The sequence below is a fragment of the Thunnus albacares genome, chromosome 3 (genome assembly GCF_914725855.1).
Source record: "Thunnus albacares chromosome 3, fThuAlb1.1, whole genome shotgun sequence".
Classification (NCBI taxonomy): Eukaryota; Metazoa; Chordata; class Actinopteri; order Scombriformes; family Scombridae; genus Thunnus; species Thunnus albacares.
The window spans coordinates 9,333,393-9,351,691 of record NC_058108.1 but is presented as its reverse complement, the minus strand read 5'-3'; the positions used below and the strand labels follow the sequence as shown (position 1 = coordinate 9,351,691).

The 18,299-nt window shown below is 40.2% G+C and overlaps 3 protein-coding genes across 6 annotated transcripts in view; 1 reads left to right on the top strand and 2 right to left on the bottom strand.

The window, feature by feature from the left end:
• Window positions 1-1,705: 1,705 nt before the first annotated feature.
• On the bottom strand, window positions 1,706-4,705 carry klf1 (Kruppel-like factor 1 (erythroid)). 3 transcript variants are annotated; one of them, XM_044345494.1, is made up of 4 exons: window positions 4,514-4,705; window positions 4,315-4,351; window positions 2,787-3,645; window positions 1,706-2,684 (listed from the first exon to the last, which is right to left on the bottom strand). In XM_044345494.1, exons 1-4 carry the CDS (start codon window positions 4,669-4,671, stop codon window positions 2,509-2,511), a joined length of 1,230 nt encoding a protein of 409 aa, XP_044201429.1. In that variant the 5' UTR covers window positions 4,672-4,705; the 3' UTR covers window positions 1,706-2,508. The 3 variants fall into 3 exon arrangements, with proteins under 3 accessions (XP_044201429.1, XP_044201431.1, XP_044201430.1); XM_044345496.1 differs by having other exon boundaries at window positions 4,522-4,640; XM_044345495.1 differs by having other exon boundaries at window positions 4,315-4,606.
• A 2,447-nt stretch (window positions 4,706-7,152) lies between these two features.
• On the top strand, window positions 7,153-10,186 carry c3h22orf23 (chromosome 3 C22orf23 homolog). The gene is made up of 7 exons (XM_044346246.1): window positions 7,153-7,285; window positions 8,373-8,486; window positions 8,633-8,695; window positions 8,865-9,038; window positions 9,235-9,372; window positions 9,529-9,629; window positions 9,803-10,186. The coding sequence occupies exons 2-7, from the start codon at window positions 8,393-8,395 to the stop codon at window positions 9,917-9,919; spliced, it is 687 nt and encodes a 228-aa protein (XP_044202181.1). The 5' UTR covers window positions 7,153-7,285; window positions 8,373-8,392; the 3' UTR covers window positions 9,920-10,186.
• micall1a (MICAL-like 1a) overlaps window positions 10,187-18,299 on the bottom strand; it is an 18,276-nt gene continuing 10,163 nt past the window's right edge. The window contains exons 6-16 of one of the 2 annotated variants that reach the window (XM_044346239.1): window positions 17,536-18,149; window positions 17,386-17,446; window positions 16,756-17,183; window positions 14,293-14,684; window positions 14,074-14,208; window positions 13,852-13,978; window positions 13,418-13,508; window positions 12,775-12,848; window positions 12,187-12,301; window positions 12,036-12,082; window positions 10,187-11,723 (exon numbers count right to left, since the gene is read on the bottom strand). In XM_044346239.1, coding sequence (XP_044202174.1) covers window positions 11,581-11,723; window positions 12,036-12,082; window positions 12,187-12,301; window positions 12,775-12,848; window positions 13,418-13,508; window positions 13,852-13,978; window positions 14,074-14,208; window positions 14,293-14,684; window positions 16,756-17,183; window positions 17,386-17,446; window positions 17,536-18,149 — 2,227 coding nt within the window. In that variant the 3' untranslated portion in view covers window positions 10,187-11,580. The remainder of the gene's footprint in view (window positions 11,724-12,035; window positions 12,083-12,186; window positions 12,302-12,774; window positions 12,849-13,417; window positions 13,509-13,851; window positions 13,979-14,073; window positions 14,209-14,292; window positions 14,685-16,755; window positions 17,184-17,385; window positions 17,447-17,535; window positions 18,150-18,299) is intronic. The other variant, XM_044346240.1, reaches the window with a different exon arrangement.

Below are 18,299 nucleotides of genomic sequence, written 5' to 3'. Positions count from 1 at the left end.
GTCATTATCATGTGTGTATATTTGGCTGTAAATTGGGCAGTAATGTGTTATCATGCAACACTGGTTGAGCAGGTTTCACAATGGGCAAAACTACAAAGTGCCCTCTGTCTTGTTCAACGAGAGGAATTGGTAGTGATATCAATAAAAAATAAACAAGATGAAATGCTATAGGATGTAATTCACCTTTTCAGATTAGAATTAGTCACTTTCAGAGGTTTGAGTGTGATCATTTTAAGTACTGTAGACTCTCGTCATATATCTAAAGTATACACACAAGTACATACAAGTGTACACACAAGGTAACTCCAGCAGTTGAATAAATCAGCAGTTTCTTTATGTGGGTGGATATTATATTCTGTGATCTGCCTATAATGACCCTGAAAATGGAAATCTAGCTATGGATCATCCTAGATGTAAATAAACCTTAAACAAAACCGCCTCCTGTTATTCTAACATTGCTCACTAAAGAGCATGTAAATACATTTCTCTGTGTGTGTTGCAAATGTTGGTAAGTGAGTGTGTATACATACATGCCTGCGTATGCGTGTGCATGACAGAGAGAGGGAGGAAGAGGGAGCTCCATAATGTGATGACGACCTCCATCATCTGACATAATCTGGATGAATCAGTGAGTGCTGAGTTACATAAGCAGATTCTCATCCTAACCTCATCCTCAACCAGATTACAAACATTGCAGACACAAGTGCCAACAGCCTGCTGATACCAGCCTGCAGGCATCATGGTCACTACAGTGTAATAATAATAGAAGGCTGCCCCCTACAGGCCAAACTACACTTTTTGTTTTCTCACTTTTAGAAACCGAGTTTTCATACTGTGAAAAGAGGCATGTGGACTTTTCAGAATGACTCACAAACTTGTTCATCATGGTCCAGATGTATTCAGTGATTAGAGTCACACAGGGAAAAAAACACATTTGATCCTGCTCTATGCTGGCCAGATTTATGCGGAGGCCTGTAGAGCTCAACAAACTGCAACTTAGAAAACATGCAAATAGACAAAACAAAATCAAATAAATAATTAAAAAATAAACAATACAAAAATAATTGAATACATCTTCACCAATTTGACAACAACACATGAGCTGTATTTAGAAAAAATGCTGCAAAGTGAGAAAATACAGAATCATGCTGCAAACACAGAAAACACAACCAAATCCAAATGTTTTCTGTATTTGGTTTGAGTTCTGTATTTGTTGTGTATTTTTGTATTTGGTTGAGTTTTCTCACTTTGCAGCGTTTTTTTTTTTTCTAAATGCTACACATGTATTGTCAAATTGGTGAAGATGTTTTTCTTCATTTGCTTTTGTTTTGTCTGTTAAGTTGCAGTGCATTGAACTTTCAGGGCCACCATAGATTTGGCCATCAGAAAGACGCTTAAAATGTCTTGTCACATACAACGAGAGGCAGTTTTTACAGCACTAGAGGTCTTTATTGGAATATGACAAACGAAACATACTGTAATTAAATCATTTTAAAACACTTTTTATAATATAAAAAACATTGTAAATTATATAGTATCTTCTGTTGACTTAAAAGATCATGTTAATAAATATGTTGCTCACTTTGAGATGATGATAAACAACTGAGAAAAGTGTAGCTTATTTACAGCTATGAGACAAAAAAGCATACATATTTTTCTTAAATTAAAATTCCCCAAACAGACACAAATAAAAAGTTGACAAAAATTCACAGCCATAAATTTACTGTATAATCACATTCTTAAAGTTACAATCATTATTACAAAGGAAATCAAAGATATCATCTCAGCGGTAATGCAACTAAGCGGTCATGACTTTGTCAAGTGAGCCATGACTTCCTACAGGATATACTATTATAACCTGTTACACACATCTTTCAGTAGGTCTTTTGTTAGTGTTTAAGTTTCTGTACTCTACTGAAGGTCCTCAATGTAAAAATGTGTGTGTGTCTGTGTTAGGGTTAGAAAGAGAATAACTCAGTCCAGCATGTAGTCAAGTCCCGACACTTCACTGTGAAAATAACCAAAGTTGTGTCTTTATGATGTCCAATTAATCAGTCAGAGTTCCAGCAATCTGAACCCAATCTAATTAAAAAGAATATAATCTGTCACATTAAATGTTATTGGTTAATAAGTCACTATCTGATGGTCAGTCTTAATCACTGTGGACGTCAGTCTTTTTTTTTTTTTAAATCTGAAATTGATATATAGTCGGCTTCTGAAATAGATTTGAGTCTTTTAAACTAAACAGACAAACAAATCTGAAAATTACATAATCAGCGCTGAAATTGTATTTTAACAGTGTACATTGACTGGCCTGTATAGTTAACCAACCAGATAATCAAGTACACATTTAGGGTTACATTGATGTCAGAGGTCATTGAGTCTCAAATTTGAGTGCTCAGCATACATGTCTGGGTTAGAGTCGAAGAAAATCCAAGTCATGATGTGTCGTTGGGATTGGAGTGCATTAAAGCTGGATTATTGGCACTGGTGTTAGTGTGTGAGGCATCAGGTGTGTCTCTTCATGTGCAGAGCCAGGTGGTCGGAGCGGGAGAAGGCCCTCTGACACAGCAGACACTCATAGGGCTTTTGCCCCGTGTGCTTACGGTAGTGACGCGTGAGCTCATCTGAGCGGGCAAATTTCCAGCTGCAGCCGTCCCACGAACAGTGATAAGGCTTTTCCCCTGATGAGTAAAGAATAATGCAAATGTGATCAACAAACAAATGAATAAAACCAAATGTGACAAACCTCTTTGTTGTTTCTGTGGCAGAGCCATGGAGTTTACCTGTGTGGGTACGGAGGTGAGCCTTGAGGTGTGAGCTCTTGGTGTAGGTCTTGCTGCAGCCGGGGTACTCACAGCTGTGGATCGCAGGCCTCTTTTTCCCCGTAGTCCTTCGACCACGCTTCCCCTCCAACCCACCAGGAGGCAGCTGGGGTCCAACCAGCAGGGGCTGCTGATGAAGGGGCAGGTGACCAGCAGCCTGGCTGTGGGTGTAGTCGCAGAAAAGGTTGGTGTTGTGGTTAAAGTGGGGCATGTAGCTGTAGTGTCGAGGGTCAGAGGTCACAGCTTGAGGTGGGATGAACCTGCTGTCGGGGAAGGTCAGCAAGGAAGGCTGCTGTTGGGAATAGTAAGGGTTGAATTCCCATGATGCAACCTTACTGAGGTTTCCTCTGCTGTGTCTCTCCACACTGCTCCCCAGGGGGAAACCAAACTGATCTACACTGTGACTGGGAAATGAAGTCCGACCTGTTTGGTCTTCATTATAACCACGGTGGTACAACTCTGGCTGGACAGATACTGTTGTTTCAGCGGAGGACAGGAGTTCAGCCATGAGGCTGCTACCACCCTCCATCTGCAGACGCTCCTGTACTGGTTGGTCCTTGAACATGCCTGCCTCTTGGTACACTCTGCTCGGGTCAAGCTGTGGGAGCCGTTGATTGTTGTTGTCCAGGGAAGGATTGAGGTCAGGTGATGGGCTGCTCCAGTCAGACAGCAGGAACTCAATGTCCCAGGATGCCTGGCTGTCATCGTCCAGGAGCTCCTCTGTCATTTGTTGAGAGACCTGCAGCTGCTCAGAGCTGTTTGGCGACAGTCTGTTGTTTAGAGAGTCCAGAGGAAGAGAGCCACCCTCAGACTTCCACACCTATGATGTTGGAGAGTATTGAGAAGTGATGATAAACAAGGAAAACATAAAACTCATGCTTGTAGCAAGTCAGCACAGCTGGATTAACCTGCACAGGGCACTGGGTGAAAATATGCTGCTGGGCCCCAATTAACCTCTTCTTTGGGAATATGCAACAGAAAATAAGCACAAAACTTTTATAGTATAAGGTTAAAATTTGATTTTGGCAACCATCAAAATTAGGTATGAAAGCAGGGTCCACCTTAAGGCCTTTATCATGTAAGTATATGTTGTGCATATCGGTGCATATTCTCAAACAAATTTTCAATGTCACTAGCACAGTCAGTTGACACACAGTAAACCTGAAGCCTTTGGGGCCACAGGAATTCTGGGGTGAGTAGTTGCTTTGCTCAGTAACTGAGTGTTATTTTAGGACAAGTTCAACATCATAGTCCATTTTATAGACAGATACAATTGTCAAATAAATATTAAGTAAAATACATTTTACATTATCTGTAATAATAGAGATAATACACACAATATACAACAATATACTACTTTTCTCAGATATAAAATTACATTAATTGCTTTGGTTCCAGTTTAGATAAAGTGACTTGACCACAGTCAAATTAAACCTACTGTTCTGTCTTTGTGTAGTAATCAAACAAATAAAGTCAAAACAATACTTACTTTCATTCCGCCGGAGTGAGCGAGGTTAGAGAAGGAGCTGAAGGAAGGGAGCACAGCCTGAGTAACAGCCATTAAGCACTTTGATATGAAGCTGACTGACAGTAGTAGCGAGGTTTCTCTTTTCTTTTTTTTTCCTTTTTTGCTTTTTCTGTCTTTTTTTTATTTTTTATTACAGCTCAGCTAACAGAAAGTAACTCACAAGCTCACCAAGTCACTCATCCCAGTTACAGTCCGCTCAGTGCTAAAAGGCCGCAGAAATAGTTTCTTAAAGCTCCATTCCTCCCCTGCTATCTCTCCCTCCTCTCTCTTGTCTATCTCTGTCAGCTGCGAGTCTAACTTCAAATCTCTCTTTTTCATGTAGGTTTTGACCGTTAGGAGGTGGAGCGTATGATGTGTGTGTTACTTAGCTGGCTCCTTTTCTTTATGTCTTAAGATTGTTCATTTACAATCAATAAGAAACTCTACTATCTCACCTCAACTCACTGTCTTCCTGTTCTGTGCAAAAAGTCAAGCCAAGAGTTAATTGCATGCTTATATACAGACTAATCACTAAATATTAATGCAATATTAATGCTACAATCAAATCCCAAATAATATTTTCAGTGCAGAAGTCTTTTAATGAATCAATTATCAAGGAAAATAAGCTTCAACACTTGCTGAAACATGTGTTGGGAAGCTGCTTCCAAAGTACAGTTTTACAAGGGAATGGTTACATCACATAGGAAATAGTTGAAGTATAGCAAATACCAACATCTCTGTACAAGAGAGGAATCAAAAAAGAAATCATGTAATGATGAGGATGAATAATTGTAAGTTATTTGAATTAAAGTGCACACCAAGAATGATTTATGTATTTTTAATACCTGCAATTCGGACGGTTATATCCTAGCAATTCCAACAAACACACCCTAAACATCCTGTCTGGGTTTTTAACTGGAAGATGTGAAAGGAAATGTAACTTCATTTTGCACTTGACATAGATCAGTAAACATCCTGAAATGGGCAAACTAAGGAAGGAATGTTAAACTCTATTGTAGGTAAACTTTAAGACAGTGGTTTTGTAAATTTTTTTACTTGTAAATCCTTGACAGTTACACAAATAATTATAAACAACAACTGAAATTAATAATTATTTTAAAGAAAAATGCAAAAAGTATCAGGTAGCTGCAATACATTAAAAAGCACACTAAATACTAAGTCATACAAAGTTATAAAAACATAGAACTATGATCCACACGTTATTTAAACTAAACCAAACTTCTACAAAAATGTAGTTAATCTGCTATAAAATGCAGTAAAAATTACACTCCACTAAGGCAGTCCTCTCTATGTTATTTTTCATTCACAAGTAAACAAGTCATCAGTCATTATCTGATGACTGGCCACTATCTAATAAAGCACGCTTTGGCACAGACAGCAGAGTGTGTGGGTGCATGTACAGAGAAGCATGTGCATGTTTCATGTTAATATGGGATGCAAAGTGTTCACAGAAACAAAACATATTTGATTTTCTATTATATTTTACTCCAGTGCTGCTTTCAGTGTTTAAACATATAAAAATAACAAACACATAATAGTGAACAAGTAAGAAGATTGATAGATAAACATATACTCGAATAAATTCTAGATATGTAATACATTTCATGATTCAGGTTTCAAGTCTACAGTAAAACCTCATCCCTTTTGTTGAGCCACTACTGCTAATAGGTTGATGTCTGTCTTCTCTGTGAGGACATGCTGCTCTGACTTCTGAGAAGACCTGTGTGTGAAAGGTGATTATATTCTGGCTAGTGTTTATCTGTGGACATGGGGCAGAGGCAGACTGCTGTCTTCTCACAGATAATGGACTCCTGACTGCTGCTGATCCGCGATGACTAGCCCACCACTGATAAAGACTCTCTCGTTCCCTCTGAGTGACGACTATACACAAGACATCATCTATGCAAGCTGAAAGCTGTGGTGGCCCGGCTCACAAAACAGCCTCTTTATTACCTTAAAGACATTACACAAGCATCTACATTTGCATCTACAGTTTATTTGATTGACAGAAGAAAATTGACCTCCAAAAGCCCCGGACTAACTTTTTGTGAACTTGTGTGTGTATCCTGTTATTATAAGAAAATCAGTCAGAAGAGGGAGAGACAATGTGTTCGTAATGCACTTTCTGTAATTTATGAATTTTAAAGAGACAAATAAAAACCCTAAAATGTCTGGATAAATCTGGAACAAAACATGAAAACAGTTGAGCTTTTTAGGCTAAACATGCACACAGGGCCACACAATTTCAACTTTACTGTGAAAGACAAATACTTTTCAGTATTCTAGTTCCATGTCAGAGCCGTCCTCCCATACAAAAAATCTTTTAATATTCCAGTTGGATTTCATGACATGGTATGAATTTGTTTCATGATCCCTCATGGGGAAAGTGCACCTTTGTATCAGAAAAGCACAAATTAGAAAACTTCAATAGGCTATAGTTACAGGATGTAGTTGTTTTTTTTTTTAATCTTGGATCATCAAAATAAAGACCAATCTTCAATGATACATCTGGTCTAGTGTGAATAATAAAATATTTTATGTTGTGTCACAAACGGGAACATATACGGTTTATCAACCCAAACAAAATAACCTTTGTGTCCATCTAGTGGTCACATGTTGTCAGTGCGCCTCTGGCTTTATAATAAAAACATAACAGGTGAGTACAAAAAAGAAGAAGAAGAAGGTTGCAGCCAAACATTCAGTGTTGGTGTAAAAATTAAAGTTGTTGAAATATGTATATATATATATATATATAAATCTGAAGTTAGGAACAAAAAGTCATTATTACGTCGCTTTAACAGGGAAGTGCTTGTTGCTACTTGGTTGCTATAGCAACAGGCTGTCGCACTCGGTTGGACTGGAGTGGATGTTTTCATCGTGGCTGAAATTAGCGATTTTACGGAGGATTTGTCTTTTTTTAAAAAGTGTTCGAGTAAGTCCTCTCTACTTTCTGCTTAGTTATATGTTTTCCTGTCATGAATTTCTTTCGTGTAAAGTCAGCTGGTTATTAAGCCAGCACTAACGACCGTAACGTAAGTGTATCGGAACAAGTTAGCAAACGATTTGAACGGTAACGTTAGTTAACATTTAGCATCACAATCATATAACTTTCTCCCTGCTCTCAGATGACACGTTAGAGCCGAGCCATGAATTATTATTTATTTATTTATTTTCACATTATATTAACAATACATTAAGTTTTATTTGTATGTTGACCTTACAGCTTTACTTTAAACCCCCCATATTTAGCATTTATAAACATAATTGTATAAACGATAAATGGTTCATAAAGTAGTTGTAAGAAGATATAAGTTTATTAATATAGCTATTTGTCAACAATTGTAACTCCTCCTGTGGTTACACATAACTGAGCGCTGGTATGTAAACAGATAATCAACGACAATATTGTTAAAAAACAAACAAACAAACAAAAAAACAACAGCAACAATAAACAGCAATAATAATATTAAATATGTCTTCAAATGAGAAGTTATATTTGTTGACAAATACAGTACATTACCGCTTTCCTTACAGTACATTTCCTTACCGCTGTCGCCAAGTGCTTGCTCATGGGGGAATTGTTGGGTCTCTGTATATTAAAGAGTACGGTCTTGACCTGCTCTATGTGAAAAGTGCCTTGAGATGACTTCTGTTGTGATATGGCGCTATATAAATAAAAATTGATTGATTGATTGATTGATTGATTAATAAATACTTTAAAAGTCCTTATATCTCTTTATAACTACATTTTAACGTGTTATAAACCATTCATTAAATGTTTATACACTGCTTATAAATGCTAAATTGGGGGGCTTGTGAATTGGAAATCTCCCTATATCCCATTTAAAGTATTTAAAAAATCTGTGATAGTGTTGTAGGAGTTCAACATTCATGTCTACGAAGTATCACCACAGTCTGTCTCTCTGCTCAGAGACTTGTTCAAATTCACAAATTAAAACTGTATAATTTTACCTGGCCTGCGATGCATAGAGTGTGGTTATTGTCCCTCTGTGTGACAGATAACAACGTGGAGACACAGATGGAGACCTTCTCACAGAGTCGAGTCAGCGGGGGACTGTGGAACACCCCCAGAGCCCCCCAGTACAGCAAGGAGACCCAGGATATGCTGAAATGTGAGATGATGCTTTTGTTGGTGATGGTTAAGTGTAAATGGGACCAATACATAGTTGAAATTATATATATATGTGTGTGTGTATGCAGATATACTTTCCAAACTCACTGTAATACCACTGTAATCACTCTCTCTCCTGGTGTTCAGTAATGATGCAGGAATCAAAGCTCACCAACCTTCAAAGAAAACAGATCAACGAATGTGTAAAAAGTGAGTTTGAGGCCTACGGATGACAAATCGCAATGCACTAATTAAAATACACAATTTCTCAATGAGCATTGAACTGACTTTGCTGCTGCGCTACTCCCTCAACACATTATCTGAAACATTTAGCAGTGCCACATTTTATATGTTTGCATTAAAAACTTTTCCCTCACAGATGGAGCAGCTTTGCCACCGACTTCTGACCTCACACAGTCAGCTACTCCACCTCAGCCTAAAACCAGGACATCTGTCCAGAAACGCCTGCCAAGCAAGCCTCAGAGGCGCAGCGCCGACTCTTGTCGTTCTGGGAACAGCTATGTCAGAGAAAAATTCCGCCCCGGTCCCATACGTATGTTACTGAAGCTGACACTCTTAGTTGACACCCGACATTTATGTGTTCTTCTAACAGGCCTATATTTCAAATAATTCCATCACTAAATGTGAGTAAATTTGTAGTTTTTTTTTTGTTTGATTTTCTGTTTCTCCAAAGAAATATTCAGTCTTCTTGTCACTCTCTTTGTTTCACTTGTTTTTTTTTAATCTAGGAGACTTAGAAAAAGAGAAGAGGAGGCTTCAAAATATCCTGGCAACAGGACAAGAAGAGCCCACAGCTGCATCTTCCCAGAATGATGCTGCATGTCGTAACCCTAAAGTGACGCAGGAGAGAGACAAATATCAGGAAGGTGAGGCTGACTGACTGCAGAGAAAAACATTTGTGGAGAAGTTACAGTGACAGCTATAAATTGAGCTTATTCATTTCACCCTGACTTAAATTCTGCTCGACCTCATATATAAAGTGCCTCTTAAATAAGTCAAATGCTGATGTGTTTGTTTTGCAGTACTGGATGAAATAGAGGAAAGAAGACAGTTTCTGGCAGACATGGCCTCTCTGGGAAAGGAAAAGCAGTACATCAACATCATCAACACTGAGATATCACAGGTAAACAAACAACAATATATACGTTGCTCAGTTAAAATCAGTCTACAGTGCACATTTTTAACCGCAGTGACTAATAATGACTTCAAATCTATTGGACATGAGTGCACTGATGCTGTTAGAAAACCCAGCTTCATCTTGCATAAATATCAGATTGACATTTTACTCCCATCCAGAAAATCAGAGAGCTGGAGATGCTGGATAAAACCCGCAGTCCCCAGAAGGCTGCTAAGACATCTGAGAGGAGGGTGGAAAACGCAGAGACAGGAGCAGAGAAGACTGACCACTGCTGACCAGACAGGTTTTTGTCAGCTCCTTTGAACTCTTCACTTGAAAGTCAGGTTCAGGGAATACACCTTTGAACCCATTAAAGCAGCCTTCTGACTAAAATTGAAACTTTGCACGGCATGAGTCGGGTGTTATACGAGTGTGAAAATGATGTTTTTGCAGAGGTTACAGCCGACGTGTTGCAATGTGGTTGGATTGTATAAGCGGCTGAGGTGTGATAGCAAAGCAGTGTTCTCAGACAGTGAAAGCATTAAATGTACAAGAAACATGAACTACTTGCATGAATTTATTTTATTCGTCTGTCTTCCAGTGTCAGTATTTTTTTTAGAATCCTGCTGCCGTTTTAGGACGATGAATAGCTGACAGAAATGTGGCGCTGCAGAAGCCCTTAGTTTCAGCTGGACAGGAAGACAGGCACAGAGCAGAAACACACAACAGATCTCAAATGGAGGATAAATACACTTAGACGATCTAAACGACAAAACAATTACAGAATGAGCAAACAGACATTTACATGAGCTCGGACAGATGACATTAATCCACATGTACACAATTAAATTAATGGCACTCGTACAAAAAGGTTGTTCCTATCCACTGTTAAGGCAAAACATGGAAACACACAGAAAGGCGTAGTAAAATATAAATTAATGATTGCATATTCAGCTTTTCCCCAAAAGTTAAAACGCTTATAAACTGTTTTTTTTTCTACAGTTGTTAAAATATATCTGCCTTTTCTAATATTCACTATTGCATGTGTGACCTTTCATGTTAATAAAACTTTCTAGCAGTTTAATACTTTCTCTAACGCTTTCCTCCACGCCTCACATTTTCTAAAATCAACCGCTTTTTTTCCAGACACACTCATAAATACTGTATCTACGTTCATCCACGGTGTCTTTGATGATGAATTTACATACATGATACCGTTGCAGAACTATCGCTGAAGAGACTAAATACAAGGAGACCACAAATGATCCTATCATAGCAGCTAGAGGAGCTCAGGTATCCACTGTTGATTGATCATTTCAAGGGTAGAGGTTGCAAAATTTAAAGCAACGTTTATTTAAAAAAAAAAAACAAAAAAAAAACAACATTTTACTTTCACTAGTACCACAGGCTCAAGCAAGACATGGAGTAAAACCTTCTCACATATCCATCTACTGACCTTTGGACACGAGGAGCAGACGAACAAGTCGGGATGAGAACTTGATGAGGAAGAACATGTTAAACCTAAATGGATATCAGGGATTAACTTGCATCCAGCTGATGAATCTTTGTTGAACTTTGATGAAGGCAGGGATAGTGAAGCAACGACATACAACAAATCAGTGCAGTAATTTAGAAACCTACTCTATGCTTCACTAGCTTGAATGGTCGAGGAGCTTACACGTACGAATGCATTCGCTCTTAAAGCACTTGAGTTGTTATACTGTCTCTTTCAAAAACACATAAAGGCAACTTAAAACAGACTTTTTTTGGAGGAGCATCAAGTAAGACGTGAGCAGGGTGGATTCTGGATTGCACTTCAAGTTATTAGTATCAGTTAGAGGAGACTTCATCTTTTCTCCTTGACCTGATGTTATTTCTTCTCTCACATCCTTTTTGTATTTTCTTTTTAAAATAGTCTCATATCCTCTTGGAGGAGAATGTGTCCTTTCTCAGCTGTTCAGCTTTTCTCCTTGCGGGGGCTGGGGCTTTTACCAGGTTCTCCTTTATGGCTCAGCCGCTTGAGAACCTTGATGGGTTTGAATTTTGCCCCTTTTTTCTTCTGCTGCTGCTGCTGCTCGCTGTCCGGATCCTTATGGAAGTCTGATGTGGATGAAAAAGGAAAAATGAAAAGGTAAAATTAAGATATGCTTCACATGGCACATAGGACACATCTCTCTAGTGTGATTTTTATCTCTTGTCATTTTTTAGTTTAAATCTCTTGGTCTATAAATGTAAAAAAATAATGGAAAATGCTGATCATAATTTTCTTAAATCCACAGTGACGTCTCCAAATAGCTTTTTGTCCAACCAACAGTCCAAAACTCAAAGCTTTTCCATTCACTGTCACATAAGAATTAGAAAAGCAGCAAATCCCCACACAAGACTTAACAGATTGCTGGCATGTCATCCTACCTTTTTTCTTCAACATGGCTTCCATTAGTTTATCCTCCTCTTCTTCCCTGTGACAGAAGAGCTGTTAGATTGCTGGTAGTTGCAAAGTATCACCTGTTAATACACTCTGGTTCATTGCACAGGTACACTGTAACTGCCGCTTATTGATTACCTCTGTCTGTCCTGGTCCATGTTGTTGACAATTTGGTTTCGCTCTTCAATGATGGTAACGAGCTCAGCCATGAGCTCTTCCTCCCGGTTCTTGTCCTCACCAGTCCAGTCTTTCTCTGAGGAAGGAAGGGATGATGGAAGATTTAACATAGGGTTTCTTCTTTCAGTTGTTGTAACATACCAGGTGATTTCACAAAGTTAATATCACAACAATAACAAGTGTGCTGGCATTTCATCAACAGAAAGTCCTCTCTTGATCAGTGTCGGACTAATCAGCGTATGTTAAGTACTACTTGAGGGGTTTAGTTCCTGTTAATAGCACAAAAACAAAGATGTTATAGAATATAATGAAGCAAATGCTGTGTAATTGTGTAAGTTTTATTGAACAGGGGTGGAAATGCTGTTGTTTTCTGTTCCAGATAAGACTATAGTGGTTATTGTTTAATGTAATCTGTGTGTCCATGTTACACACAGATTACATTACAATAACAGGTCAAATGAAAAGTGGATGTGGCGGTTTATTGCTTTGTAACATGAGTCAAGTATAACAAATAAACACATGAGGCCATTGAATCTGACTAGAACACACCTGGTTTGTTGAGAAGACACCTCAGCTCGTACTCCACATCAGCTTGCCTCTCCTCCAGATTCTGCTGCTTCGCCCTGCAGCACACACACACACACACACACACACACACACACACACACACACACACACACACACACACATTACAAACTGGTAAACTTTGATTTACTTTTTTGAAAACTAGTCTTTTTCCAAAAAATATAATGATGTGAAATAAAAAAGGCTGCAGAGGAAAACATCTCATTCTCCATAAATAACTGAGCTCAATTTTTCCCCACAGTCTGGTGGTTATCTGCACTGAATATGTCAGTGCTGACTGAGCAACCCAAATTCAGTTTTCAAGGAGCCCAGCACATGCAACATACTCGTGCATGACAGGATTTTCTGGAAATTTACAAAAATACTGCAGCAGTGTTTGTAATGTACTGACCATGCATGACTAGTCAGTTTTTTTTTTATTTCTTGTTTTCGAACATTTTGATACTGTTTTGATACTAAAAGTAACTTCCAGTCAACATTGTTGTTTCAGGAACTGCTTCAAATTTGCATTGTCATAGTCATGCGGATGGAGTGTTACTCTGATGGCTGACTGGTATTCAAGTCCCATGATTCTAATGTTTTCTTCCTGCTGCAGTCTGATACTTACGTGTAGACCAGCTCAGCTTCTCGTCGGACTAATAGGTGTTTCTCATGAATGAGGGTGAACCAGTCCACCAATAGGTGCTCCTCATCCTCATCTGAAAGCACAGCAGAGGAACACACATATATACTTAGTATAGTATAGTATAATAGTAGTATAATACTCACATATAATTACATTTATAGTATTACCTGTTGGTCTTTCAGGCAAAATCCAATCATCTTGGCTTAGTGACATTTTATCTCGTTAGAAATCTTATTATATGTGTATAAGATGAACTAATATTGTAAAGTAATATATCTGTATTGTTTCAATTTTGCATATAGAGAAACTTTCCTCTGCACAGCATGTGGGGATAGTTTCATATCTTTGAGTTGTTACATATTAAAATGAAAAATTACAACCAGTACAATTCCCTTAGGAGCACTGTGATGTGATACCATTTGGGTTGTCTCTCAGCTTCTTCTCCAGCTCGACCCCCCTCTGCTCCAGCTCATCCAGCTGTTTCTCCAGCTGACCCATCTCTCCGTGGATGTCCTCCACTGGGATGTACTGATCTGACTGCACCTGGGTGAACATTTGGATGGGGTTAACTATTTGAGTACTTCTTCGACACATGCTCTCTATTTTGAAAACATATATTCTGTCTTGAGTTTTTGTACCTTGCGTTTGATAAGTGGGAAGCCGTGGCCAGGGGCCGGAGGTCTGGCAGGACGAGGGCCTTTTGGGGGTCTGGTTTTGGATTTAGCAGGGGAGGGAGAAGCTTTCCTGTTGAACGGATTCTCCTTACAAATCCTCTAAAATGAGAAAAGAGACACAGCTGGAATATAATGTGTAAAGTTTATTGCTTTATATTGCTTATCTGGTGGTGGTCTTATTACCTTGTTGTATGCAAGGCCAGCCCCTGAGGCCAATGGACTGGGGGTCGTTGTGGGTCGTGGTGGGGGGGCCCCAGCCCCTTTGGTCCCCGAGCTGCGACTGGTCTGTGGGGTGGCTGGAGCTGAGCTAGCGTTTGACGGCATGGGGGAAGGGGAGGGGCTCGGGGAAGGATGAGGCAGACGCTCGGTGGAGGAGGAGGAAGGGGAGGCTGTAGAGTTGCACGGTGAACAGATGGAAGGCTCTGAGACGCTTTTGGTGAAGGAGTGTTCCTGGTCGCTGCTGGCACTGCCACCCAAGGGGGGCTGGGAGGAGCTGTGGTCTGAGCCAGAGGACAGACTCTCTATGCTGAGAGCTGGAGAGGGAGAGCAAGAGGAGGGCTGAGAGTGAATGAGAACTGAGGAAGAAAGAGGGTTCAGTGAAAAACGAAGAGCAGAAATGAAATCAGATTTAAAATAGTTGGAATAGATTGAAATGGAGATAGGATGGGGAGGGAAGAACAAAAAAACAATGAATATCTACGACCAAGATCTCACTCTTCCTGTTTTTAGTCCATCAGTGTTTTTGATGCAGACAACGTTTTGTTCTGTTAGTGCTGTACTCTGAACTCCTGCACAGCTGAAGTGAAACAATATCTATGAGGTGGAAGTGCCAACTTTCATTTTTCGATTTGAGGTTGCAAGAATCCACATGAAATGCACCATGTAAGAACTGAAGCCTTTCAGTTATCTAAACTGTACATAAACTCACGATTACAGGGGAGTAAATGTAATTTTATGACTGGCTGCTAAATGCTAGGCAGGTGTAACTTGTTTCATAATTACTTCATGGACAATGCCAGTCATGCAGGCTTTTTAACAAATCAATCAGAAATACAGAAAAAAATGATGCAAATCAACTGTGTGGTACATTAGTGTGAAGCAAGAACACACTGATGAGCAGATGTGAAGAACCACTGACAACTACTGTAGTGCATCACAGAGGTAGGGCTGCAACTAATGATTATTTTCATTAACAATTAATTGTTCAATTATTTTATCCATTAATCGATTAGTCATTTGGTCTTTAAAATGTCAGAAAATAGTGAAAAATGTTGATCACTGTTTCCCAAATCAGCAGATGAAACCTAAAATGTCTTGTTTTGTCCTGACCAACAGTCCACAACCCAAAAGATGTTCAGTTCAGTATCACAGAAGACTAAAGAAACCAGAAAAGACTCATATGAAAGCAGAGAATTTCAGCATTTTTCTCTTTAAAAATTACTCAAAACAGTTGGTGATAAATTATCTGTCGATCGTTGGAGCTCTAGACAGAAGGATAAGAAAAACTTCAGTCAAGAAAACTCTTCAGGATGCACAGTAAGTGACGAGGCCAAAAACAAGACTACATCAGCATAACCTCAGAGGTTCACCACAGGAAATAAACCCCATGGTACGCCTCAAGAATTGAAAGGCCTGGTTGCAATTTGCAAAATAGTACAGTGAGTCTGTTATGAAACCAGCACTGTAGCTGTACAGCACCTAAAAAGACATTTTACCAGCACAAACACAAGCAAATACATGAAAACTCATGGGACAGCACTCGTCACATAGCAGGACAATAATCCTTAAAGCCCAGTTCAGACCGAAGATTCATGACGAGACAAGTTGAAACTTGCAACTACTTGCAATGCACCGGTCTGAAAAACCTGCCAGTTTACACCAATGTGACTAGACGAGACAGTGTATCGTTCCCAAGGCAATAACTCTGTACTTCTGTTCTATCTGGCAGCTTTTCAGGCTTTTTTTTTGTAGCTGGATATAATTTGTAGCATCTTAAAATATGAATGATAGTGATAGTGAGTTACTTGCTACAGTTGCATTTCTAGTATTGATGAAACGGCAAAAGCATGAAAATACAAACAAACAAAAAAAAGAGGGTCAAGGCTCTCTTTTCCTCCGTCCAAAACTCTGCCATTTCAATCAGCTGACTTCGCTACAGGCTGATTGGCTGTTGAAGGTGAAGGTGACAGGTGACTTGCCTTATGTTCTAAAACCAGCCACTGGCAACGTGACAAGCACCGCCATCAGCCAGCTTCAGTCGAGCTGAGACGGGCCGGTTCACACTGCTGCTGCTTTTCCCCACAACATTCTAAAACAGTTTCATCTCATCGTGAATCTTTGGTTTGAACTAGTCCTGACATACAGCCTATGCACTCAAAGAGGTCTAACATTAAATTACATTATCTACTGTGTTTACATTCATTTCTCCAATTACATTTGCTCCAATAAACAGAAGAATGTATAAAAATAGCTATAATTCTCACATAAGATGGATAAAGTTGTGAGTACAGACTGACTGAGGTGAGATGGTTTCACAGTACAGGTGCCCTCTTTGCATTTCATTGCTATAGAGGAACAGAAGGCAAAATGAGGTACCTTCTCAGGGTTTGTACAATGCAATGCTGTGGCTAGCTGACATTTCCTCACCTTGGTTACCGGCAGGTGGCTGCGGAGCGCGCGGTGCCGGCCGTTTCTTGCTCCTGCCGCTCCCTGGGCTGGCAGAGCGGGACATGCTTCCTCCATTGGGGGGGGTGTCTGCACCTGTGGCCTCAGCTGCCTGAGTGATGCGGTACCACGGGTGAGTAGCCGCCAGTGTGGGTGGAATCGCACTTCCTTCACTCCCCTCTTCTTCCTCTGCCTCGTTTTCATCATCGTCGTCTTCGTCAAATGGGTTGGAGGGCGGAGGTGGCGTGCTGGGTCTGGAGCCCTCGCCTTTGAGAGAGGACAGAGAGCCTGCATTGGGAGGTGTTGCCAGTCCTGCGGGGGGAGGGGGAGGGGCTTTCTTCTTCTTGTGTTCTGACTGGACCAGGGCGAGCCAAGGCGGGTCTTTGGGTTTATGGGTGCCACTGGACAGGCTGGACAGTGAAATACACAGATAGGGATGGAGGGGTTACAGAGGGTAAGACAGCACGATACATCCAAACAGAGGGTCAAATGATTACATGCTGTGACAAGATGCTTTTCAGTATTCAGACAGAAAGCAGATGATGATATGATTGAGGTAGATGAAATGAAAGAAATGGACAGGAAACAAGGTTTTAATAGAAATTCTGTTACCTTCCAGGAGACTGGGATCTTTCTCGAGGTTTGGGAGGAGTCGGAGGCTTCTGATGTTCACCTGTGATTCCAGATAAAATGTCAGGATGAATATCAACAAAATTCTATTTTCATCTTCACAATCGTTTACATTCTGCAATGAGAACGCACCGACTATAAGGCTGTCTGCTGTGCGTGGTAGCCTGACCCGAGGGCAAGGGCGAGGAGGAGGGGCGGGTTCAGACACCCGGCGGGGAGCCGGCACTGGCCGACTGACACCTTCCTGATGACTGACAGGTGCAGAAGGGATGTCCCCGTTGGCCTTGTGTTTGTCTGGTGTTTGAGTGTCTTCCTCTTTTACTCCTTCATCCTCCTCCTCCTCCTCCTCGTCGCTCTCGTCAAAAGGGTTGGGAGGAGAAGAAGAACGTGGTTTCTCCTCTGTCTCTTCACTCTCTTCCATCTCTTTTGTGTTTTCTAAAGAGTCTGCTTTGTTTGTTGTAACAGGAGTGACTGTGACAGAGTTGTTGGCGGGTGCGTCAATATCATTTGCTCTGTTCACTGGGGGTGGAATCTTTGTCTGGTCCCTCTCAGAGGCCGAGGTGTGAGGGGTCGTGCTGCGACCAATCCTGACAGACTGAACTACAGCAGGTCTCTTACTAAGATCTGGCCGGCCATTCTGATCGGCTAAAATATGCCTTGTGAGGTGATGTGTACAGACCAACGCCCCAGAGTCGCCTCCTAATTTGTAGGATCCAGGAAGCAAAGTGCTATGACACTCGGTGCACCTGAGAGGACAATGACACAGGAGGACAGTAAGCTCTACAACAGGTGATAGATATTGTTGACACAAGATGATCACAAGCACAAATGTGCAAGCACAAAATAATACACACAGTAATCTGGTATTCCTTTATATGTGCAAAATCAAACTGTTG

Bases quoted from the DNA above. Each gene is read 5' to 3' on its own strand.
- klf1 (XM_044345494.1), bottom strand. From the start codon at position 4,671: ATGAAAAAGAGAGATTTGAAGTTAGACTCGCAGCTGACAGAGATAGAC. The intron at 4,352-4,513 runs GTGAGTTACTTT...CCCTTCCTTCAG, and splicing joins ATGAGTGACTTGGTGAGCTT to CTCCTTCTCTAACCTCGCTC. The intron at 3,646-4,314 runs GTAAGTATTGTT...CCAACATCATAG, and splicing joins CTCACTCCGGCGGAATGAAA to GTGTGGAAGTCTGAGGGTGG.
- c3h22orf23 (XM_044346246.1), top strand. From the start codon at position 8,393: ATGGAGACCTTCTCACAGAGTCGAGTCAGCGGGGGACTGTGGAACACC. The intron at 8,487-8,632 runs GTGAGATGATGC...CCTGGTGTTCAG, and splicing joins GACCCAGGATATGCTGAAAT to TAATGATGCAGGAATCAAAG. The intron at 8,696-8,864 runs GTGAGTTTGAGG...TTTCCCTCACAG, and splicing joins GATCAACGAATGTGTAAAAA to ATGGAGCAGCTTTGCCACCG.